We start from the raw sequence: 27,142 nt of genomic DNA, 5'->3' as shown, positions 1-27,142 counted from the left end.
AACCCATGTCCATTGAGTTGGTGATGTCATACAACCATCTTATCCTCTGTCGTCCCCTTCTCCTCCTGCCCTCAATCTTTCCCAGCATCAGGGTCTTTTCCAATGAGTCAGCTCTCCACATCAGGTGGCCAAAGTATTGGAGTTTCAGCTTCAATATCAGTCTTACCAATGAACACCCAGGACTAATCTCCTTTAGGATGGGCTGGTTGGATATCCTTGCAGTCCAAGGGACTCTGAAGAGTCTTCCCCAACACCACAGTTCAAAAGCATCAATTTTTCAGCGCTCAGCTTTCTTTGTAGTCCAATTTTCACATCCATACATAACCACTGGAAAAACCATAGCCTTGACTAGACAGACCTTTGTTGGCAAAGTAATGTCTCTGCTTTTTAATATGCTGTCTAGGTTGGTCATAACTTTTCTTCCAAGGAGTAAGTGTCTTTTAATTTATGGCTGCAGTCAGCATCTGCAGTGATTTTGGAGCCCAAAAAAATAACGTCTGACACTGTTTTTACTGTTTCCCCATCTATTTGCCATGAAGTGATGGGACCGGATGCCATGGTCTTAGTTTTTTGAATGTTGAGCTTTAAACCAACTTTTTCACTCTCCTCTTTCACTTTCATCAAGAGACTCTTCTTCACTTTCTGCCATAAGGGTGGTGTCATCTGCATATCTGAGGTTTTTTATATTTCTCTCAGCAACCTTGATTCCAGCTTGTGCTTCTTCCAGCCCAGCATTTCTCATGACATACTCTGCATAAAAGTTAAATAAACAGGGTGACAATATACAGCCTTAACATACTCCTTTTCCTATTTGGAACCATTCTGTTGTTCCATGTCCAGTTCTAACTGTTGCTCCCTGACCTGCATACAGGTTTCTCAAGAGGCAGGTCAGGTGGTCTGATATGTTGAGATAAACTATGTAATGTGTTTAACACTGCATCTGGCACCTAGTTTACGAAATGTTAGCTGTTAGCCTAATAAAATTTGGAAGTTAATTTGAAGGAAGAAAAATGGACTTCCTTATCCAGAAGCATCTTTTCTATGTTTGAAATTAATTATCAGAAATATACTTTCCAATTAAAACAAAATATCTCTAGAATCAATAGTTCAAAATATTTTGAGTTTTTTAAAAACTTAATGTAGCTTTTGAAAATTTAATATTGAACCATGTTCTGACTTTACAACAAGAAAGCTATTAGAAAGAAGCTTTCTGAAAGAGAAGACACCCTCACTAAGTGGTTAACCTTTCACATAATAAGTAATTCACTTATTAAGTTTTCCAGAGAATTTTAGAGACCAAGAAACCGAAATAGGTGAACTAGTAATTGTTGGAAGCTAGAGAACACTTTAGAGTTAGAAAATCTGAATATCACAAAACAGATTCCTAAAATTTTTTTCCTCACACTTTTATAGAAAATAAAATATATAATTAAAATTCAGGAGACAAATTTATTTTCTTGCCAATTATGAGACAGTCATACATATACTTCCAACAATTTGTTCTCAACATCAAAATTACAGGACTGAACAAAATGGTTGACAATATCAGCCTTTATTTAGTATTAATAATGTCCCTAAAACTATGCTAAGAACCTTGGGTTTAATCTTACTTAGTTCTCACCATAATTCAATGAGGCACATGATATTAATATTTGCACTTTTTGGGTGATGAAATAAAGAAAGCAGAGGGCGGCAGATCCATTATTTGGTTCATTACCCAGACCATTACCATAATCTGACTGATTCCAATACCCCAGTCCTTCACCATCACCATTTACAAAATGACCCAGGTAACTGAACTCTGCCGATTCAGGAATTACCTTTCCTGAAGTCTCAACCAACCACCTAGAGAAGAACTGGGAATGGGGGTAGACTCAAGGGCTTGAACAGAATTCAGTCCTATAGCAGCTCATTTCCACAAAACATTTCTGCACATTGATCTTAATAATATAAAAATTTTTGTCTGATTTACTCTTGGGCCAAGGCAAAGACACCTGGCGTCAGTTGAGAAGAGGGGCTTCCCAGGTGGCTCAATGGTAAAGAATCTGCCTGCCAATGCAGGAGCCATGGGAGAGGTTCAATCCCTGGGTTGAGGAGATCCCTTGGGGGAGGAAATGGCAACCCACTCCAGTATTCTTGCCTGACAAATCCCATGGACAGAGGAACCTGGCGGGCTACAATCCATGGGGTCACAAAGAGTCAGACAAGACTTAGCAACTGAGCAAGCATGCACCCACATCAGTTGAAGGGACTCAGGTAAAAGTAATCTCTTTACCCTTGATGCCAAAAATGGCTTCAATAAGTTTCAAGACATTATGGGAGGTAAGTAAGACTATATGGAAATAGATGAATGATGTTTCAGTTAAAAGGAAATCAGGTTCGATGCACAATACTGGATGCTTGGGGCTGGTGCACTGGGATGACCCAGAGCGATGGTATCGGGAGGGAGGAGGGAGGAGGGTTCAGGATGGGGAACACATGTATACCTGTGGCAGATTCATTTTTATACATGGCAAAACCAATACAATATTGTAAAGTTAAATAAAATAAAATTTTTAAAAATTTTTTTAAAAAAAAGGGAAATCAGCCAACTTATTTCCATATATAAAATGCTTGGTCCTTCTTATTGACTTGAAAAATATTTATTTAACTCTTCCTGAGTGCCAGACGTGTTGCAAGGCAATCCACTGGAATAGTGAGCAAAACAAACATCATCTGTGTTCTTGTGTGTCTTGCAGTGGGGTAAGAAAATAAAGAGAAGTTTAAAAGAAAAATACATAATTGCAAATAGCAAAGGTGTGCCATAAGATAAACAGTGATGTTCTGAAAACCCCAAGTTCACAGGTTTGTTTAGGAGAGCATAGGACCTCCTCTCTGAAGCTGGACGAACTAAAAAAGGGCACGCTAAATGAGACCTGCCGAGTGAGAGAAAGAGTAGAAAAACTGAGGTTGGAGAGAGATAAGGGAGCCAGGTCACATGGGAATTTTCAGGCGAAAGTGAGAATTTCGCTTTAGTTTCAAGTTCAGAAGGAAACCACTGAAGGAACTGAAACCAGGAAATGACATAGTTCAATGTATCAGCTTAAAAGAGCATTCTGGTTAATATGTAGAAGACGCCTCATTTTATTTTTTCTAGTTTTGAAAGTAAAGAGAGTAGAAAAGCAATCTTTTTTTCTTTGCAATTGTTAAATGAGCATGTTTGGCTATGGAATTCAGAAAAGACAGAGAGTGATAGAAAAAGCTTTAGGAACATCCCACCTTTCATTATAGTCAACTCTGTTTACATTCCACTGAAAGAAGATACACAGTATTTATGACCAGAAGGATTATTGGCATTCATTCTGAAGTCTTGTATAGAATAATAATAACATAATCATATATGGTATTCATTATATTTCAGATAATTTTCTAAGTGGTTTAAATATATTGACTCATTTATTCATTTAACAACACTATGCAATAAATTCAGTTATTCTCCATGGAATAATTCTTCCATATAAAGAAAATGATACACAGAGATTAATAGTTTGCCTAAAGTCTTGTGCTAAATAATGATAATTTGAGCCCAGAAAATCAGGCTCCAGAGTCCATGTCCCAAGCCAATGTGTTGTGCTGCCTCTCTGGTGTCTTTATATGATTCATGATAAATAATGCTTTTGCCTTTATTTTTTCCTTTTCTACATGAGATGCTAAAGCTGAAACTCCACTACTTTGGCCACCTCATGCGAAGAGTTGACTCATTGGAAAGGACTCTGATGCTGGGAGGGATTGGGGGCAGGAGGAGAAGGGGACGACAGAGGATGAGATGGCTGGATGGCATCACTGACTCGATGGACGTGAGTCTCAGTGAACTCCGGGAGTTGGTGATGGACAGGGAGGCCTGGCGTGCTGCAATTCATGGGGTCGCAAAGAGTCGGAAACAACTGAGCGACTGATCTGATCTGATCTGATCTGATGCCATCTGAAAGAGGTTCATTCTCTAGATGGCTGTAATCTGGGAGTCCTTGTATCACAGACTTATAAGTATAATGATAAGAATGTTTAATACCAGCTTTTGGCCACACTATTGTATGAATCTTGGACGAGCATGAGTCACCAATGCAATCACATTATCAAATAAAATTATATTGTCTTGCCTAGCATTCTTACTGTACACACATTTCTAAGCCATTTGAACCCTACTCATATCCAATATCTACCTTATTTTAACCAACAGAAGGTGCAGAAGTCAGAGGTCAGTGATGAAAAATTACAGTGTTAACAACATTCATCCTGGTGCAACTGACAGATGACCCAGATTTACAGATTTCGCTTTTTATCTTTTTGTTCATCATCTATCTGCTGAGTGTGATTGGGATCCTGACAATCATCACCCTCACCTTTACAGATTCTTGCCTTAAAATACCTATGTATTTCTTTCTTCGGAATTTCTTCATTCTAGAAGTCTCTTTTACCACTGTCTGTGTTCCCAGATACCTGTATACACTTGCCTCTGGGGACAATACAGTTACCTATAATCTTTGTGCCACTCAATTATTTTTTCTTATTGTCCTGGGTTTTTCCTCCTGACAGCCATGTCCTATGACCGCTATGTGGCTATCTGCAAACCCCTACATTACACGACCATCATGAACAATATGGTCTGCATCAAGTTCCTCATTGGCTGTTACATGATTGCTCTAATCATCATCATCCCACCATTTGGCATGGGCTTTGAGCTTGAGTTTTGTAACTCTAATATCACTTTGGCTGTGATGCTGCTCACATCCTGAAGATTACTTGCTCAGACACAGAGTTCCTAGAGTGATTCTTCTTGGTCCTGACTGTGTTGAGACTCATTTTCAACCTTGGTGTGTGTAATCATGTCCTATACATACATCATCAGGACCATTGTCAGATTCCCTTCTGCCCAGCAAAGGTAAAAGGCTTTTTCTACATGTTCTTCCCATATAATTGTGGTTTCTATCACTTATGGAAGCTGCATTTTCATCTACATCAAACCACATGCAAAAGAAGCGGTTGCTATGAATAAAGTGGTGTCAGTGCTAACAACTTCAATTGCCCCTGTAATGAATCCTTTCATTTATACTCTGAGGAACAAGCAAGTGGTACAAGCTCTCAAAGATATGATCAAAAGGGTTGCATCTATTTCAAAGAACTAAGATTAGTGAACTTAAAAGATCAAAGTGTAAAACAACTTCCTATAATTTTAACAGTTTTATTGAGATGTAATTTAACTATTATAAAATTCACAAGTTTTCATTGTACCATTGAATACACTCAAGTAAGTTAATAAAGCTGTCCAATCACCACTATAATCCATTTTAGAACATTTCCATCACCCCAAATATTTTTCTGATGACCATCGGCAGTCAGTCACCACTTTCATCCCCTCACCTCCAGTATGAACACTGATCTCTTTTCCTTCTCTATAAATTTGCTTTTTCTGGACATTTCATACAAATGGAAACATATATGTATTTGTGTCTAATTTCTTTTATTTGGCATAATGTTTTTGAGGCTCATTCATGTTGTAGCAGTTATTAGCAGCTTACTCCATTTTATAGCAAATAGTATTCCATCACATGGATATATTACATTCATTTTTTCCTTCACCAGTTGAACATTTGGGTCGTTCCATGTCATTGTGAGACATATGTTTTCATTCTCTGTACCTAAAATGGAGTTGTTGAGTTGTATGGTACCTATAGAGCTGTTTTCTAAATCTGTACCATGTTAGTCCCACCAGCAATGTGTAAAGGGTCCAGTTTCATGACATATTCACCAACACTTGAATTGTGACTCTTTTTTTATTATGGCCATTCTCATGAGTGTGTGATGGCACCTGATTATGGGTTTAATTGGTATTTCCCTAATGATGAATGATATTGAGCATCTTTTCCTGTGTTTATCATCTGTTTGTATATCTTCTTTGGTGAAATTTCCATTCAAATAATTCGCCCATTTTTAATTGGGTTGCTTGTCTTTTATTTTTTTAATTTTTGATTGCACCACATGGCATGCATGGTTCTTAGTTCCCCCACCAGATATTGAACCCATACCCCCTGCATGAGAAACCTGAAGTTTTAACCACTGGAGTGATAAGGAAGCTCCAGGTTGTTTGTCTTCTTACTGAGTTGTAAGAACTCTTTGTATGTTTTGATCCAAGTCCTTTATCAAATATTTGATATCTGAAAATCAAATATTTTCTCCCAATTTGTGGTATGTGAATAAATCTGTGAAGTAATATTCATTTAAAGTCATTCTTTTCAGCATTGCTTGCAATAGCAAAAGGCATTAAGTGCAATGTTTTTCAATAGAAGACTGATCTAGTCAACAGAAGTTCCATTCTGTAGACTACCTTACATCTATTTAAAAAATAAAGTTAGCTTTTTGTGTATTGACATAGAAAATTTTCCATTATGCTATATATTTAAAGTAAGAAAGATGCAAAACAGTGCATACATCATTTCTGTTTCGAAAAAGATGAAAACTTATCATCTAATTATACATATGCCTAAAAATTCATTAAAACAATGGAAAAATAGTGAAAATATATGCATAGGTAACCAAGCATATAAGGATAAGGTGATGAAAATGAGCTTTAACTGAATATCTTTTTATACATTCTGCTGTTACAAAGCTTTAAAAACTCATATAATGAATATGAGTATTCATCATGTAAATATATAAAAGTACTATATACAAATACAACTTATACAATATATTCCATCAAAAATGAACTTATATATACTATATAAAATACATTTATATTTCATTAATATTAAAATCTTATATTTACATTTTATTCACATCTGTATTTAATTCATATTCATCATTCATGCAAGTTCATTCACAATTCATACAATTTAAAATGTAAGTTTATATTGAATGTATCTATGATAACACTGAATACCAATATGACACATTTAAGCATGTATCATGCTCTGAAAGTGTTAACTTGAGGCATTTTTTTAAAGAAATCTTTCTGTTTATTTGAAATTTAAATGTCACTGGAGATCCTGTATCAGCAGCCAGATTTGAGGGGTATTTTTAAACTTAAATGCACATATTTGGAAAAGATGACCGAAATTAAACTTTCAACTCTAATGGAATTTTTTAAAACTCTAAGTAAATATAAGAAAATATAAAGATAAGATATAAAGACAGGATCAGAAATTAATGAAATGAAAAATAAACATATAGCATGAGGGAAATTAATAAAGTGCTCTCCCAAAAACAGAACTAATAAGGTTTTCATGTTCTGGTAAAATTGATAAACAAATAATAAGGAGAATATAGATAATATTAAAAGTGGAGAGACTTTGATAGCTACAACTTAGATAGCAAAGATAAAAATGCCATAAAAATATTATATGGGAGGAGGGGGAGGGTTCAGGATGGGGAGCACATGTATGCCTGTGGCGGATTCATTTTGATATTTGGCAAAACTAATACAATTATGTAAAGTTTAAAAATAAAATAAAATTTTAAAAATAAATAAATAAATAAAAGAAAAGTACCTTAAAGATTCAACATTGAGTTACAATACATAAATATTAGTTGTTATTGTAGAGAAGCTTCTGCTAAAGTTGTTAATAATATTTCATGCTATGAAGCAGATACTAAAATAAATAACTTATACAGATTTCAAAAAAAAAAAATATTATATCAGTAAATGTAAATCTTAGTAAAATGAACTACTTCTTTTTAAAATGACCTAAAAAAATAAAAAGCCTAAATGGTACTATAAAATTTAAGGAAATTAATCAATAGTTTTGGTTTTTCCAGTTGTCATGTATGGATATGAGAGTTGGACCATAAAGAAGGCTGAGTGCCATAGAATTGATGCTTTTGAACTATGATGTTGGAGAAGATTCTTGAGAGTCCCCTGGACTGCAAGGAGATCCAACCAGTCAACCCTAAAGGAAATCAATCCTGAATATTCATTGGAAGGACTGAGGCTGAAGCTAAAGCTCCAATACTTTGGCCACCTGATGCAAAGAACTGACTCAATGGAAAAGACCCTGATGCTGGGCAAGATTGAAGGCAGGAGGAGAAGGGGATGACAGAGGATGAGATGGTTGGATGGCATCACCAACTCAATGGACATGAGTTTGAGCAGGCTCTGGGAGTTGGTGATGGATAGGGAAGCCTGGCGTGCTGCAGTCCATGGGGTCCCAAAGAGTCAGACACAACTGAGAGACTGAACTGACTGAATTTTGTTGTTGTTCAGTTGCTAAGTCATGTCCAACTATTTTTGACCCCATGGACGGCAGGATGGCAGGCTCCCCTGTCCTTCACCATCTCCCAGAGCTTGTTCAAATTCATGTCCATTGGGTCTAATTTACTAGATATTTTTAAAATTGATAAAATTCAAAATTCATTCTTGATAATTCTTAGTGAGTTATGAATGGAAGTGAATTGTGAAGTAGACCTGAAATCATTAGTTTTGCTCTTTCCTACCCATGTTACTTACAAAAAATAAAACCATCTGATAGTGAGGTATATTGTTTTACTTTAAATTATGAGTGTGCAATCTCCTAAGTACTTATAATAATGAGTAGTGTAATTGGGCAAAACACACATGAGATGAATGGGTGCCCAAAATCAAGGGAAGAGCTAATTCTCCCACAATAGAAGAAGGTGTGGTTTCACCAAGAGCAGCAACTTTGCATTCCTGAGAGCTTCTTCCCTGAACTCAGCAGAATTCCTTAAACAATGAAAAAAATGGTGAAAAGAAACCACACTTATGATTCATCAACAACAAACACTTACTGTTTTGCACCTGACCTATTTCTGATTCTATTGTTGCATCTTCCTTTCTCCAAGGACACAGTCCCAATTGGGAACAGTATTTTTTCCACCCAAAGTTAATTACACTATAGGTTAATTAGTGACTTTTGAACCTATGATCCCAAGGCATTGTATTGTTTCAAATGATCCCTGCTAACCTGTTGAGGACCAGATATAACTTATACCATTCTTGTTAATATGTAATTTGCAGAGAGTGCTCTCTTTCTATGCAGAGGTCAAGATATCAGTTTGCCCAAAGCAAAAAGAGCTTCTCACCAATGACAATAATCTTTAATTCTTTTAACTATACAGAACATATGAGCATTTTTCCTAGAATTAAGTCAGAAAATATCCTTCATTTGGTATCCTTATAAGACTATAGAAGATAAAAGGACATCTGAGAAAAATCCCTGGGAAACTGTGGGCAATGGGACCCTAAGAGATCTCTGCTCACTCACACACTTGCCAGTGAGTGCAAATGTATGAGTGCGTGAAACATATTGTAGGACACACCATCAGCTAACAAAGTCTTCTCAGCTCTGAGTCTCCCTAAGGATATTTGTGGTTAAATTGCACAGAAGCCATGAGCAGCTATCTGAAAGGTGAGTATGATTTACTTGGTTCAAAGTTACAAGAGAGAAAGCTTTGACCTAGGTGTTTCAAAACCCAGGTCCAGAAGAATTAAGAACAGTGTTTCACAATAGAAATCAATAGTTATATCCAATGTTATTCTATTCTCTGACAAGTGACATTTGAATTCTGATAAGACTTTAGAAGGTGTCCTCTGGAAAAATTTGAATGCTAGGACAGTAAAATTTTAGGGGAAGAATATAGTCTCCCATGTGTGAAACCCTAAGACTTCCTTTTCTCTTAATCCAGCAAAAATGTCTCCCTAATGTATCTATTTTGCTCAAAAGCTTGAATATCTACCATTAGAGATAATTCCCTGTATTTAATGAGCAGTACCACAAAATATACTTGAGAGGGTAAAACATTGTGCTATTAATAAGTGTGTGTTAGTCACTCAGTCGTGTCTGACTCTTTGTGACCCCCCGGACTGTAGTTTGACAAGCTCCTCTGTCCATGGAATTCTCCAGGAAAAAAATTCTGGAGTAGGTTGCAATTTCCTCCTCCAGTTCAGTTCAGTTCAGTTCAGTCCAGTTCAGTCGCTCAGTCGTGTCCGACTCTTTGTGATCCCATGAATCACAGCATGCCAGGCCTCCCTGTCCATCACCAGCTCCTGGAATTCACCCAAACTCATGTGCATCCAGTCAGTGATGCCATCCAGCCATCTCATCCTCTTGTCTTCCCCTTCTCCTCCTGCCCCCAATCCTTCCCATCATCAGAGTCTTTTTCAAATGGTGAAGAGTCAACTCTTCGCATGAGGTGGCCAAAGTATTGGAGCTTCAGCCTCAGCATCAGTCCTTCCAATGAACACCCAGGACTGGTCTCCTTTAGGATGGACTGGTTGGATCTCCTTGCATCCAAGAGACTCACAAGAGTCTTCTCCAACACCATAGTTCAAAAGCATCAATTCTTCAGCACTCAGCTTTCTTCACAGTCCAACTCTCACACCCATACATGACCACTGGAAAAACCATAGCCTTGACTAGACAGACCTTTGTTGGAAAAGTAATATCTCTGCTTTTCAATATGCTATCTAGATTGGTCATAACTTTCCTTCCAAGGAGTAAGCAAGTGTCTTTTAATATCATGGCTGCAATCACTGTCTGCACAGGGGCTATTAATAAGATGCCACAATACATCAATGAACTTTTGTATGTTATTCTGCATGAGTTTACCCAATATGTTTCAGGTGAGACTAGGTAATAACAGATATTTGCAAGGAGAGAAGTTAGAATATTGTGAGTTCACGGGGCTTACCCAGGTTGAGGAGAGCTTGGTGGACACCATATATGGGCACTGGGAATCTAGATCAGAAGACAAGGAAGGATAACAGGAATGCTACTCAACTTTCACATCTGGTCAGGTGTGGTCACTCCCTGAGTGGTTCCACAGTACCTGAGAAATAAGCAGTTAATTGACCAACCAGTTATTACACACCCAAATCAGACCCCTGTCCATCAGTGCAAGACAGTGGACTCTGAAGTGAGATCTGAGCATATATTGGAAATGGACGCTGCACCCCCAGTGGGAAGGGAAAAGCCACATATCCCTAGTCTCAGGGGAAACGCCTGAAGATCATTATGGGAAATAGGTGGAAACATCCAAGAGAAAATATTCATGTTCTAAACTAATTGAGCTCTCCTGGGAAGATCTTGTTCCATCCCAGTGATGAGAGAAACCAGAGGCCCTAGAGACAGTGACTGCAAATGGGAAACATTCTGTTTGCTACAAGCGTGTGCATTAGTTGCTCACTCTGTCTGATTCTTTGCGACCCCATGGACTGTGTAGCCCATCAGGCTCCTTTGTCCATGGGATTTCCAAGGCAAGAATACTGGAGTGGGTTGCCATTTCCTTTTCCAGGGTATCTTCTTGACCCAGGGATCTTCCTGACCCAGGAATTGAACCAGCATCTCCTGCATGGCAAGCAGATTCTTTTACTGTCCGAGCCACCAGGAAAACCCTACAAATGTAATGAATTATTACTGTTGAAGACTAACTATCATTCTTCTATAACCTGTAACTCAGAAATAAATACACCCTGGGCATTGATTTATTTCATTCCCTGAAACTTATTTGACAGCATCACAGAGAAGATGTTGGTCATTTTCTGTCTCTCAAAAGATGAAGAGAAGAAATAAATCAGTCAAATAAAGAGTTGAGAAGGCAGTGTTTTATAGTGGTTATGAGCTGGGTCATATAGACAGACGGTTAATATTCCTGCTTTACCGCATCCTAAGTCATTGACCTTGGGCACAATTCTAAATATTTCTGGACCATGATTTACTCAATTGTAAAATGAGGATTAAATTACAACCAGCCTCGGAGGGCTGCTTTGAGAATTAAATGATATGCTCTAAATGTTTAACATAATTATTGACATTTAGTACCTGCCTTATAAATATTACCTTCCTTGATGAAGTTTGTGAATTAAATTGAATAAAATGAAAAGGAGATTCTCTACACTGGTATCTCCATTAAAACCCAATTCTTATCCCAGGAATTTCCTCATGACAAGTTTATTCTTCAATTAAAAACATAAATATGCCTGAAGTGAGTAACATAAATATGGTTACCAGTTTATAAAACCCTAGGTGAATTTATTTCCTCCTACAGCACTGATGGTAAGTGTTCCCTGAAGTAATATAGAGACTGAGGAATCGGCTAGAATGGACTGAGTACCCTTGGAAGATTAAAACACACACACATTAGAAGTGGCAAACTTCCTAAGGGGTGAGTGGAAATCAGGGAAACCAAAAAAAAAAACCCTGAAATTCTCTCATAATTTTGGCACAGTGCAAAAAAGCATAGAAATCAGATTTAGAAAACTGGGATTCTTCCTTAGACTTTGTTCCTAGTGAGCCTGGTGACTGCTGACCCTCTGATTTTTATCTTTAAAATTAGAGGGTTGGCTAAAATAATTATTAAGGTGATTTGTATCTCAATTTATGTAGCTCTCTTAAGTCCTTGACCATTTCATTTACTGTAACCTGGCATCCATTTGACTAAGGTTTTGTTTTTTGTTGTTTGTTTGTTTTTCTCTCTTGTTCCTTCACAATAGTTCAAAGAGAAAGAGATAAGACAACACGTAGAGGTCATAAAAGAGATTTCTTATAAATGAGTGGGGGGAATTTCTGGGGAGTTCTCAAGTACAATGAAATGAAACAAGAGGACCCTAGGACAAGGAGAGAATAGAAAAGCTGCAGTTACTTAAAGGAAGTGAATATCCCAAGGAACAATGCTTGAATTAAGAGACTTGGGCAGGAAATCACATTAGAAAGTATTAACAGTATAGATCATGAATGTTCGAGATTCAGAGAGAATAAGTCACATGTTACATTGTATATAGTTGAAATACTTCTACGTAAACAGACTTATCAATGAATATTACATTTGTGGAACTTAAGAGGACCTTATAATTTTGTATTTAATCTCAAAGATAGCAGCAAACTTAAAATACGTTACAGAATACAGTAAGAGTTGAGAGGTAAATCTAGGGATAAGGTGGAGAAAGTATGAGATGGTATGTGAACACAGGGAGAGACAGTAGGTCCTGGAAGAAGAAATTGAGTGAATAGAACATATTTGATATCTGTTCTATGCCAGGCAGGATGCTAAGAGCCTGGAAGAATTCATGTATTTAATCTTTATACTAACCCTTGGAAAACATACAATTATTGTTTGCATGTCACAGACCAGGAAACAGAGCCCATTACTGAACTTTCCAAAGTTTCATGACCATGTGTGAACCCAAGTATCAAGCCCTGGTATCTATTTTATTCCAGAACTTCCACTCTTAACCCCTACCTCTTTTTTTTTAAGTTTCTCTGGTCTTCATTGTTGTGGGTGGGCTTTCTCTAGTTGCACTGAGCGGAGGTTATTCTCTAGTTGTGGTCTGTGGGTTTCTCGTTGTGGTGGCTTCTCTTTGTTGTGGCGCATGGGCTGTAGAGCCTATGGGCTTTGCAGTTGTGCCTTGCGGGCTCTAGAGTGCAGGCTCATTAGTTGTGGTGCATGGGCTTAGTTGCCCTGCAGCATGTGGGATCTTAGTTCCTAAACCAGGGTTCGAACCCATATCCCCATATCTTGGCCACCAGGGAAGTCCCATATCCTCCTGCTGGACCACTAGGGAAGTCCCATCCCTACATCTTATAATTAACCCAGATGGGCTGTCTCAGAGGAGACCTTGGACTGGGTGACAATTCTCCTCGGCCAAGTTCCTTCTGAGAAAATGAGGAAAACAGATGAACAAAGTGAAAACCTTGCCACCAGGCCACCTCCTTCCCTCTGCAATCCTTCCTTCAAGACACAGCTGTTAACCCCAAGTAGCTTTAAAAAGATTAATTCTTATTAGATCTTAGGTACAGATGATGTAGCTTAGTGTAATCATGGGAGATGATGACTAAAATTGATCATTTATCTTTCTGATTTCTAGAATTGCCTCAATACACTGAGATCCTTAATTGAAGATTAAAACCTAAAATATAAATGAATGATATAACTTTTCAGTTACACTTTAAACAAAACTAGTCAATTATCAAGGACAAAATGCCCGGCCTCATTCACTCAGTAAACTTGTATTGCATATCTGCTACATGCCAGGAAAAAAATCTAGCCCTGGGTTTACAGTGGTTTACAAAATAAATCCATCTGTGTTCTCACAGAACTTGCTATAAAGAAGAGGATGAAAGTAAAAAGTAAGTGGATAATAAAAGAAATAAACAGAGAGTGTGCTCACAACACTGGAGGTACAAACAATACAGATAGGATCCTGAGAGATGCATCTTTGAGGGGATTATGTTTAAGCTGGCACCTGAAAAATAAGATCCGTCACACGAGAATGCAAACAGAGCATTTCTAGAAGAGAGAAAACTGCAAAAGGTCGGGGATGGAAAAGAAGTTGGCATCTTCAAGAAACAGAAGACCCAAACAGCTAAGCTAGACACAAATTAGGAGCATTTCACAGCAATGAGATCATGAAACATCTTATAAACCAGAGTAAGGAGTCTGACTTTTATTCCAAGGGTTCTGGAACTCCAGTGAGTGATTGTAAACAGAGAATTGGATCTTATGTAAGGTTTTGAAAATTACTCTGATTCTATCTTTCGAATAGACTTATGAGCGTACTTCTGTGTGGTTTAAAAGGGAAGAGAGCAGAGAGATGTGAGGCACCTTAGAGGAGAATGTGGATTATCATCACAAGCAAGGAAGCAGAGGCAGAGAGGAGAAAAAATTTAATTTCACAACCTTAACTGTAGTCACCCCTGTATCCTACATAGAACCAAGATGACAGCACAGCTTGAGGTTTTATTGTCAGGAAATTACAAACCATGTGTATTTTTATGACAGTGTTTTTCTGTTCATTAACACTGATAATAAAGCCTAGCTTCCTTTCCATTAGGTTGTTAACCAAATAATTCCTTTACTATTGAATTAATACTACACTGATATAGTAATAAGAATCTTTAAGTAGAGCCTTCTGACTAGTACCCAGTACAATGCTCAGCAGTGAGACTGCAGTAGCAATAATGACTAATTAACCGCTGCTCCATTAGTATTCTTTATTAACACGTAAATAAAATAGCATTCTTGATTCACAGGTAAATAAAATAAAACCTTGGCTTATGTAGCTAAGTTAACATTAGCGAGGAATTTCATGTCACCCCTCTGCTAACTCATGTAACAGTCTAGTTCTCTGATCTAATTTCTCTCTTTTTTTTTTTAACACACAGACACAACCACTGTCAGGAATCAGGGATGAAAAATTACACAGCAATAACAACGTTCATCCTTGTGGGACTAACCGATGACCCGAATCTAAAGATTCTGCTGTTCATCTTTTTGCTTCTAACCTACCTTTTGAGTGTTGCTGGGAACCTGATCATCATCACTCTCACTCTGGTAGATCCTCACCTCAAAACACCCATGTATTTTTTCCTCCGGAATTTCTCCATCTTGGAAGTGTCATTCACAACCGTCTGCATTCCCAGATTCCTCTACACAATGGCATCTGGGGACAACACTGTTACCTACAATGCATGTGCCACTCAATTATTTTTTGTTGTTATCCTGGCTGTGACTGAGTTTTTTATTCTGACGGCCATGTCCTATGACCGCTATGTGGCCATCTGCAAACCCCTGCATTACACAACCATCATGAACAACATGGTCTGCATTAAGTTCCTCATTGGCTGTTACATGATTGCTCTAATCATCGTCCTGCCACCATTTGGCATGGGCTTTGAGCTTGAGTTTTGTGACTCTAATGTCATAGATCACTTTGGCTGTGATGCTGCTCCCATCCTGAAGATTACTTGCTCAGACACAGAGTTCCTAGAGCGATTCGTCTTGGTCCTGGCTGCATTGACGCTCCTGTTCACCTTGGTGTGTGTAATCATGTCCTATACATACATCATCAGGACCATTCTCAGATTCCCTTCTGCACAGCAAAGGAAAAGGGCTTTTTCTACATGTTCTTCCCATATAATTGTGGTTTCTATCACTTATGGAACCTGCATCTTCATCTATATTAAACCACATGCAAAAGAAGGGGTAGCTATTAATAAAGTGGTGTCAGTTCTTACCACCTCTGTTGCACCAGTAATGAATCCTTTCATTTATACTCTGAGGAACAAACAAGTGGTACAAGCTTTCAAAGACATGATCAAAAGGGTTGCATCATATTTCAAAGGACTAAAATGATTACTGAGTACAAAAAAAAAATTGTAAAAGTATTCCTTGGTATTCATTTATTTTTCTCTAATGGTATGTTAGCCATGGTTTTATACACCACAATCTCATTCTGTTACACTTAGTACCTACCATTAATACATGTATTGATAATCCTTTTAGCTCAGCCTATCTCCAGGAATACATGGGGGAAATTCTCTGTAAATATTTATAACCATATGTCTGTTACTTACAGAACCAAGAAATGTAGGCAATATCAATGCACTATTATATTGGTGCTCAGCTACTCCTCTTTTACTGACTGATATGTCCTAAGCTGAGTCCCAGATCTCCCAGGAGCAGCAGTGACAGTGGTTTCACTGGTGTATGAATATGTCTGACCTCATTGTATACATTAAATAATGTGAATTTCTGTGAAAATATGTACTTTGCACGTATGTTAAATGTGTGAATATCAATTTTACCTCAATAAAGCTGTCTTCAAAAGGGAAAATTATTTGTGAAGTCATATGCACAGATTTATTTCCTTCTAGGATATACTTTCTCTCAAGTATGTGCTTGTTTGCCACTTTGATATTGATGACTATATCTCTAAGACAACATATTATCGTAATTAACTACAACACCTTAAGGCTTTTTTCTTAATAGATGATCACACTCTAATCTTAAAAATGTGAAAAAAAATAATAAATCTTCTAGATGAAAACTAGAAGAATATTCCCATGATCTAGGGGCAAAGAATTTTTTTTATTGGAATATAGTTGATTAACAATGTTGTGTTAGTTTCAGGTGTACAGCAAAGTGATTCAGTTATACATATGCTGTGGTTGTTGTTTTAGCTGCTTAGTCATGTCCGAGTCTAGTGCAGCGGGTTGCCATTTCCTTCACCACCAGTTATACATATACATGTATCTATTTTTTTCTAATCTTTTCTAATTATTTTCCCATTTAGGTTATTACAGAATATGGAGCAGATTTCCAAGTGGCTAAAGAATATTTTTTAAACTAAAAACAGAAAACATTAATCATTTTTTTAAAAGCCTAAAAAATAACTTTTTTTAAAGTATGGTAAACTGAAATATTTTACAGTTAGGAAGGTTCCATTCATCAAGAAACATTAGAGAATGAAAGGCAGATATATGAGTCTAGAAGAGTATTCAGATAAATGTGGGAATATGAATTTTCCCTGGATTTCTTATGGTTCCTGTAAAATGTTAATTCTTTTGGTTGGCATTTGGGAATGCTAATTGGCAGTTGGGAATGCCAATTCCCAACTCTTATCCTGCCTTAAGAATTAGGTCTACAGCCATTTGACTAGTTAATTGCTCTGATCCAAAAAGATAATAATAAATTTCTATCTCCCCTAGCAAGTCAAATGGTTACAGCCAAAGACTGTCTTTAGGTTAAACACCAAGGTTCCAGGAAGACTAGAATCGTTTCCCTAATTATTTTACACATCAAGGAAGAAGGAAACTCAGGAACTTGGCTGCCGTCTCTGAATTGTAAAAGCTAAGACCTGCATGGATCTATCTGACTCCTGGAGACATTTTATTTACCTATCAAATGGCTAAAGAGAAGACCCTTTCTGGAAGGGAGCGGACAACTGCCTCCTTTTCCTTTGTAAGCAGACAATTATTTTTCCTCATCTATTGCCTATGGGTTTCCCAGGTGGCGCTAGTGGTAAAGAACCCATCTGCCAATGCCAGAGATATAGGAGAAGCAAGTTTGATCCCTGGGTTGGGAAGATTCCCCAGCAGGAGGGCATGGCAACCCACTCCAGTATTCTTGCCTGGAAAATCCCATGGACAGAGGAGCCTGGCAGGCTACAGTCCATGGGGTCGCACAGAGTCAGACACGACTGAAGTGACTTAGCATGCATGCATTGCCTGTGGGTTTAGAATTGCTCACACAGGATATCTGACTTGGCTGTCATCATGTCACCGCAGTGATTAGACTTAGGGTGAGGAGATCTAATATGCTTATTATTTATTTGTGTTAGTCACTCAGTCACGTCTAACTCTTTGAGACCCCAAGGACTGTAGCCCACCAGGTTCCTCTGTCCTGTGGGCTAATAAAGGTTTACTAATAAAGGTTGAATCAGATGCACTTTCTTAAGATCAGAGGATTACATAGCTACTCACCAAATGTTGAAAATGTTAGTCACTCAGGCATGTCCCAACTCTTTGCGACCCCAGGGACTGTAGCCTGCCAGTCTCCTCTGTCCATGAGATTTCCCAGGCAAGAATACTGGAGTGGGTTGCCATTACCTTCTCCAGGGGATCACCCCAACCCAACCCAGGGATCAAACTGGAGTCTTCTGCATTGCAGGGGGATTCTTTACTGTCTGAAACACGAGGAAAGCCCCATATTTATTTACTGAGAGGTAAATAAGCAGGTCAGGAAGCAACAGTTAGAACTGGACATGGAACAACAGACTGGTTCCAAATAGAAAAAGGAGTACATCAAGGCTGTATGATGTCACCCTGCTTATTTAACTTATATGCGCAATACATCATAAGAAATGCTGGGCTGGATGAAGCACAAGCTGGAATCAAGATTCCTGGGAGAAGTATCAATAACCTCAGATATACAGATGACACCACCCTTATGGAAGAAAGTGAAGAAGAACTAAAGAGCCTCTTGATATAAGTGAAAGAGAAGAGTGAAAAAGTTGGCTTAAAGCCCAACATTCAGAAAACGAAGATCATGGCATCTGGTCCTATCACTTCATGGCAAATAGATGGAGAAACAGTGGAAACAGTGTCAGACTTTATTTTTCTGGGCTCCAAAATCACTTGCAGATGGTGATTGCAGCCATGAAATTAAAAGACGCTTACTCCTTGGAAGGAAAGTTATGACCAACCTAGACAGTATATTCAAAAGTAGAGACTACTTTGCCAACAAAGATCTGTCTAGTCAAGGCTATGATTTTTCCAATAGTCATGTATGGATGTGAGAGTTGGACTATAAAGAAAGCTGAGTGCCAAAAAATTGATGCTTTTGAACTGTGGTGCTGGAGATGACTCTTGAGAGTCCCTTGGACTGCACGGAGATCCAACCAGTCCATCTTAAAGGAAATCAGTCCTGAATATTCATTGGAAGGACTGATGTTGAAGCTGAAACTCCAATACTTTGGCCACCTAATGCGAAGAGCTGACTCATTTGAAAAGACCTTGATGCTAGGAAAGATTGAAGGCAGGAGGAGAAGGGGACGACAGAGGATGAGATGGTTGGATGGCATCATCGACTCAATGGGCGTGAGTTTGAGTAAACTCTGGGAGTTGGTGATGAACAGGGAGGCCTGGCATGCTGTGGTTCATGGGGTCACAAAGAGTAGGACACAAATGAGTGACTGAACTGAACTGACCTGACCTGAGAGGTAAATAATAAGAAATCTGCCTCTGATCTTGAATACCTCGGTGTACATTTAAGAATAAAATTAATAGAAATAAATATTTAAAAATCAACAATAAAATAGTATTATATTCCATACTTTAGTTTCAATTTAAAGTTACTGTGTATAACATCAACATACAAAAATCAGTTGTATTGTCTATATGTCAAAAACAAACCAGTAGAAGATGAAACTAAAATAAGACTTCATTTACAAATCAAATAGTGGTGAATGAATATATGCAAGATTTATCAGAGAAAAAGATAACATTCTATTTGCAGATATTTTAAAGATTCAAATAAATGGCTGTACCATACTTATGGGCTGGAAAACAAAACATCTTAAAGATACCAATTTTCACAAGTTTACTATAGATATAATGCAACCTCAGTAAGGATTTCATAGATTTTTTGTGTAATACTTGATAGGCAAAATTTCTGCTGAGTTACAAAGGATAAAAAATAATGACACACTCTAAAAGAAGGGTAACAAAATGAAATTATCAGAGATCACTAATTATTCTAAAGTGAAAAAGTGAAAGTTGCTCAGTCATGTCCAACTCTTTGCAATCCAGTCCATGGAACTCTCTAAGCCAGAATACTGGAGTGGGTAGCCTTTCCCTTCTCCAGGGGATCTTCCCAACCCAAGGATTGAACCCAGGTCTCCGGCATTTTGGGCAGATTCCTTACCAGCTGAGCTATGAGGGAAGCCCTAGTTAATTAAGACAGCATATTATTTTTGTAGAAATAGACAAATATTTCTACAATGGAAGACAATGGAAGATAATTGAACTTAGAAACTGACTCATATGTATGTGAACCCTTAATTTATAATAAAGTTATCACTAAAATGGAAAAGGACAGTCTTAACAGCAAACAACTCTGGGAATATTTTATGTCTATATGGGAAAAAGTGAAATTGGATATCAATTACAGAAGAAATCAATTCCAAATGAATTATAGATAAACCTGAAAGTCAAAAAATTAAAGAAGATTATATAGAAGAATATTTTCATGGAAGTGGGTTAGGGAAAAATTTTCTTAACTTAGGTACAACAAAAAAATTGATAAATTTTTAAATTGATAAATTTGACTGCATTAAAATTAAGAATCTGTTCACAAACGAAAATCATTAACAGAGCAAAAAATAGTAAGATATCTGCAACTCAATACCAAAAAGTATTTATCTTCAGAATATATAAAGAATTCCAACATATCAATAGAGAAAAGACAGATAGCCCAATGGGAAAAAAGTGAGCAAGAGACTGGAAAAAGGACTTCAAAAAAGAGAAATATAAATGGCTAATATTGCTATAGAAAATTCTTCACCTACACTAATAATCATGGAAAAAGCAAATTAAGATCACATGAGTTCAACATCACATAATCAGATAGGTAAACGTGGACAATCTGAAGTCCAAGTAAGGAAGCTATGGAGCAGAGAGCAATTGGATATTGCAAACAATTCAACCACTTTGAAATCAATTCAGCATTACTATTACAGTTGAAATAATACATACCCAATAACCAAGCAATTCCACTTGTGGAATACATGTGTCAGTAGAACTGTGCATTTCATAGTGTTTCCAAAATGAAAAATAAATCCCTGCTAACTAAATGAATGAATGGTGGCAGATTCATACAATGGAATGCTGCTGCTGGTAAGTCACTTCAGTCGTGTCCAACTCTGTGCGACCCCATAGATGGCAGCCCACCAGGCTCCCCCGTCCCTGGGATTCTCCAGGCAAGAACACTGGAGTGGGTTGCCATTTCCTTCTCCAATGCAGGAAAGTGAAAAGTGAAAGTGAAGTCACTCAGTTGTGTCCAACTCTTTGCAACCCCATGCACTGTAGCCCACCAGGCTCCCCCATCCATGGGATTTTCCAGGCAAGAGTACTGGAGTGGGGTGCCATTGCCTTCTCCGATACAATGGAATATTATAATGCAAATGAATGAGTCACAGCTATCAGCAGCAACACAAATGAACTGTATGCATAAAACTGAACAAAAGTGAGACACGAAGGAATACATACAATGTAATTCCATTTTTATAAAGGTTGAAACAGGCAACACAAAACTATATTGTTTAAGGATCCGTAAAGTAATAAAATTGTAAATGTAAGAAATTTAATTTGTTGAAATTTTCTCATATATAAATGGAGATACAAATAAATCCAGATTCAAAAGATTTCTGAAATAATTGAAGAAGTTAATCCATGTAACAGACTCACCCCCTGCTTAAAAAGAAGTAGAGATCACTTAATAGTTATTCATAATTTTCTCCTTGGCCTTGCTATTAATGTTCGTGGTGTTAGTATTGCCATTGATTTTTTATCTTTTGAAATCTCTGAGAACACAAACATTTATCCAAAATGAAGTTTCTCACAGCATATGTTTTTTTCCTTTTTGAGTATAATCTTTGTACTTCATTCTTATAATATCTTACAATATCAAAAAGATGAACAAGAAGAAAAAAATGGACCGAAAATAAGATAATATTTGATTATATTTGGGGGTAGGTGGTGGATGAATGACAATCATAATTTGAGAGATGGCTTAATTTCTAATGAATTTAGAAGTACTGTACAGGGCCACTCACACTCCTACAAATGAAAGAGCCCCTAATTGTGCTGATTTTAGAAAAATGACTCACAAAGTATTTTCAGAATGTGGGGCTCTTCAATGACCCTCAAATTGTGTCACCAATGTGGTAGCATGTTTCAGTGATAACCAAGTGGTAATTTTTCTAACCATCTTCAAACGTCTCATCTCGTTACTCTCATCTTCTCTCTCAGATTCTTAGGCTGTAGCTGACTCTCTCACTGTACCTTTTTTTTTTTTTTTTTTTGGTCTTTTTTCCCAAATATATTGAAATATAATTGACATGTAATATTGAGTAACTTTAAGATGTACAGTGTGATAATTTGATGCTCTCATTGTACTTTTAACATAGTCTCTTTGGCCCTTCTTCTCTCAAATATGTGTCCACAACTTGCTCACAAAGTTGTCAACAATTGATGCTCATTAACACCTCTGAACTTGAGTCCACAGGGCACCTTGAGCTTCTTAGGGAAATTGATCCCCATGTGCATTCTCTAAAAGGAACAGATAAAACCTGGGTCACTGTTGATAACACAGGATCTGCAAAGAAGTCCATATCTTGGCTTCTAAGGAGAGCAACATAATTTATCACAGATCAGAAAATTTAGGGTATTTTCAGTATGATCAGTCCCCCTTTTTAATCATATCACTGCTACTTTTTACAGTTTTTTAGTATGCTATTTTGCCCCTGTTAAGTAGAACCTTGTCTCTCAAGAACTGAAGTTTAATCTAATTTGAATTATTTGAAGTAATAGAGAAAATAATTCTCTTACTATGTAGTTAAGCCTTATAAGTTTGAGTACTTCCATGAAAGAGCATGGCAGGATAAGGCAAGACAATACAAATAAATTATGCTAATTTTTTGCTCTTTGTAGACTCATATGTGAATCTCACCTTTGATTCATCTTTTAGTATCAACCAGGTAAACAGACCACCACAGTCATTCAAACTGTGAACAGTATAAGCCCTTTTTTTTTTTTTCCATGGTTGCATCACCAAGCTTTATTTTATTTATTTTTGTTGTTGTTGGTTGATTTTTTTTAAGTTTTTTTTTTAACTTTACAATATTGTATTGGTTTTGCCATATATCAAAATGAATCCACCACAGGTATACATGTGTTCCCCATCCTGAACCCTCCTCCCTCCTCCCCAGTATAAGCCCTTTATGTTTCTAGTTTCCAAAATCACTGATGGAATCATTAGTGGACATAGACCATGAAATTTTACCATTGTGAAATTCGGAAAGAAAATGTAAAGCCACTGTTAAAAATTTCAGGTGAGTACAACCAAGGAAATAAGATCCAGATCTGAGAAAACCAGATTCAGGTTTCACCTTACCTGGTCTCTCAATATTCATGTATGGCCGTAATGGGATATCAGTGATGTCTGAAAGTATATGACTTTTCTAACTAACCATACAGGTTGATTAAAGGATCCTTTAAAATGTCCTTTGCCACAAGAATATTTTTAACCAGATAAGGCTACAGGTGCAAAAATCTGTAACTATCAAGTTTGCCTTCCTTAGTGACTACCAGTATATCTACAAAGAACAACTATAACCAATAATACTGGCATCAATTTCCTCATTTCTGTGCTCTGTGAACACTGGAAACATGTATTTTTGAGATTTATAACCAGCCTCTATTCCTAGATACCATTCAGCAGTCTTCAAAACTTTGAACAAAATCCATTCTGGGAGCTATGTCCTATGACTGCCACAATATCTCTCTCCCCAGTTGTATGCCGAATTAATGCCCAGAAGACTCTGGCAATGAAGTGTAAGTGAAAAGTGAAAGTGTTAGTCACTCAATCATGTCCAAATCTTTGCAAACGCCATGGACTGTAGCCTGCCAGTTTCCTCTATCCATGGAATTCTCCAGGCAAGAATATTAGAGTGGGTTGCCATTCCCTTCTCCAGGGGATCTTTCTGACCCAGGGATCAAACCCAGGTCCCTTGTATTACAGGCAAATTCTTTGCCATCTGAGCCACCAGGGAAGCCCATAAAGCATAAGGCTTAATGCATATCAATACAATTTAGTGATGGCCCAAGCCTGGACATAGGAAAAAACTTATGGTATAAAATGATAGCATCCTGAAACAGTCTCATAATCTTAAAAGCCAAATAGACATTCATCCAAAAAAAAACTCAGGAATATAGCAAAAACAAACAGCTTTGGATTTGGGGTTTATAGCGTTGCCTGTACTGAGAGAATTTCCACAGGTTACTTTAAAGAGGAAACCAGGCAACTAGACTGTGAAGGAGATGAGGGTCAGCTACATATATGATGAAGTATCAGGTAGTGTATGAAGGGGAACACAAAAAGAAGAGAAAAGAAGAACAAAGAGAAAAATTTATACCAAGAACATAGAAGTAAAAAAGACATAGAGAACTCAAATCAGATAAAATTATTTAAATGTAGGAAACTTATGAATATTTTATAAATAAAGACAGGTATAGACAGAGTCATTCTTGTGTGACATGTCTGTGTTAAGAACCCAGGAATAGGAGAAATGACAAAAGCTTTATTAATTGAACCAATATTTTATGTTTTGGTGTTTTTACTCCATTATATGAATTCTCTATGCAAATCATTCCTGTGTGTATTTTAGATCATTCTTTGTGTTTAATCAATTTTATTCATGTTTTAATGTGAAAATATTGATCCATTAAAATATTCACTTGCCAAAAAAGAGCTTTATGAATGAAGCCACTTACATAGGAACACTGGGTCTTCCAATGATCCATCCCTAGTCCAGTGGGATGCCACTTCGGGCCAATTTGGATGAAGAGTTTATCATATGACCTGATTCTGTTGGTTCCAATTAACTTCATTTGTCCTAGCCTGAGAAACTCCAGTTTTCATCACTGACCTTCCCTTTTCCCTTTAGATCTACTGAAGGTCAACAATGAAAACCAAACCACATTTACTGAGTTTATTCTGTTGGGCCTCACAAATCAACATGAACCCAGGTGGTGATATTCATCTTTCTGTTCCTCGCCTACTTGCTAAGCATCTTAGGAAATCTGACTATCATCATGCTCACTCTGGTAGTCCCTCACCTCAAGACTCCCATGTGTTTCTTCCTCCGGAATTTCTCCTTCTTAGAAGTTTCTTTCACATCCATTTTTATTCCCAGGCTTCTGACCAGCTTGACAACAGGAAATAAAGTCATCAGCTTTGCTGGCTGCCTGACTCAGTATTTTTTTGCTATACTCCTTGGAGCAACAGAGTTTTACCTCCTGACTTCTATGTCCTATGACCACTATGTGGCCATCTGCAAACCCCTGCATTACCTGACCATCATGAGCAGCAGAGTCTGCATACAACTGGTGTTCTGCTCCTGGCTAGCCCTGGGAGCCCTGGCTATCTTGCCACCAATTATCCTGAAAAGCCAGATGGGTTTCTGTGCCTCCAATGTTCTGAATCAATATTATTGTGACTATAGACCCCTCCTAGAGGTTGCCTGCTCAGACACAAGCCTTTTAGAATTAATAGTCATCTTCTTAGCTGTTTTGACTCTGGTGGTTACTCTTTTGCTGGTGACACTTTCTTATACATATATTATCAGGACCATTCTGAGGATTACTTCTGCCCAGCAAAGGACAAAGGCTTCTGCCACTTGTTCCTCCCACATGATTGTCACCTCACTCTCTTATGGCAGCTGCATCTTTTTATACATGAACCCATCACCAAAAAAGGAGGGAATTTCGACAAGGAAATATCTCTGCTCATGACTTCAGTTAGCCCTTTGTTGAACCCCTTTATTTATACCCTAAAGAATCAGCAGGTGAATCAAGCTTTTAAGAACACCATTAAAAAATTACAAAATTTTAATAATCAGAATTTATTATTTTAATTAGTAAAATTAACAAATAATTGAGTTAATACATATCTAATAAGTGTTGACTATGTTTCAAGGGATATTCTGGGCATTGAGAATAGAAATACAAGAAACATAGCTCCCAAATTTCTAAGAACCTCCAGGCCAGTATCATAGAGAAATATAAAAACATATAAATTATAATGAAACTTAATAAATGCTATTACAAAGAAATAAATGAGATGCCATAAAAAATGATTTGAAACAACTTTGCTCTTGATATCATGATTTCTCACTTTTGAGACATTTGAGAGGCAAAAATGGTGTATAATGGGAACAGAAGGAGGATATTAATTTAGAGTGAATGGTAGGAGCCCAGTAGTGAAGATATTTATTGCACATTTAAGAGTTAACTAAGTGTTATGAGCCAAGAGAAATTATAAGAAAGTAATATATAAATTTTGCTTTATGAGGAATATAATAAAGCAGTGAATAAATTAACTTTTACATACAAGATGAGTGACAAGCAATTACTCAAGAATAGCATTCAAGCAAACAATAGTAAAGGTTTCATTATGGTCCATAAGATAGAGAGAACGGACACAATTACAATCTCAATCCAAGCAATGTAGTGGACAGAGATGAGAAAGTTTTCCAGCATGGAAGACTGCATGGTTGATAAAGCCATAAATCAAATGAAGGATTCAAGAGAAAAACATTTGTCAGCTTAATACTCACAAGTTATATTTAATCAAGTTTGTTTTGAAACACAGATGAAAAAATAAATGTATGAGAAGTATTTGTTTATCAGTGTGCCAATGGACTCAGCTTTAGGACATGTGAAATATAAGATTAATTTAAAGGTAAATTTGAGCAAGCTATCCAAGGAACAAGTGAGGCTTGGACATAAATGTCTGGCTTTTATCTCAGAGTGATTGAAGAGCACAGACTTAGGAAACAGTCTGAAAAATAGTTTCTAATCAAGGATATTCTGAAATAAAGTCTGCCAATAGTAGCCATCAGAGAGATGAAAGAGGAGGAAGAGGAAGGAGACAGTGGAAAGGAAAGAAGGGAAGGAGAAAGGAAAGAAGGGAGAAAGGAAATAAAGAGATATTATAGAAAAGGAAGTAAAACGTCCCCCTGGAAGTCAGAAATTATAGGCTTAAAAATTGTCAGAAGTGGAAGCAAAACAGTTGAATTGGCAGTGTTAAAAAGGTT

The 27,142-nt window shown here is 37.2% G+C and overlaps 1 protein-coding gene and 2 pseudogenes across 1 annotated transcript; all 3 read left to right on the top strand.

Annotated features, from left to right (window-relative positions):
- Nucleotides 1-2,315: 2,315 nt before the first annotated feature.
- On the top strand, nt 2,316-5,162 carry LOC147372101 (olfactory receptor 6C2-like; annotated as a pseudogene).
- A 10,006-nt stretch (nt 5,163-15,168) lies between these two features.
- Nucleotides 15,169-16,119, top strand: LOC147372100 (olfactory receptor 6C2-like). The gene has a single exon (XM_086403593.1). It carries the CDS (start codon nt 15,175-15,177, stop codon nt 16,117-16,119), a length of 945 nt encoding a protein of 314 aa, XP_086259719.1. The 5' UTR covers nt 15,169-15,174.
- A 7,197-nt stretch (nt 16,120-23,316) lies between these two features.
- On the top strand, nt 23,317-25,960 carry LOC147372099 (olfactory receptor 6C4-like; annotated as a pseudogene).
- The last annotated feature ends 1,182 nt before the right edge of the window (nt 25,961-27,142 follow it).

The sequence above is a fragment of the Bos grunniens genome, chromosome 5 (genome assembly GCF_055505025.1).
Source record: "Bos grunniens cultivar Pamir isolate PY7600 chromosome 5, Bosgru_T2T1.0, whole genome shotgun sequence".
Classification (NCBI taxonomy): Eukaryota; Metazoa; Chordata; class Mammalia; order Artiodactyla; family Bovidae; genus Bos; species Bos grunniens.
This window is presented reverse-complemented; position numbering and strand designations above follow the sequence as displayed.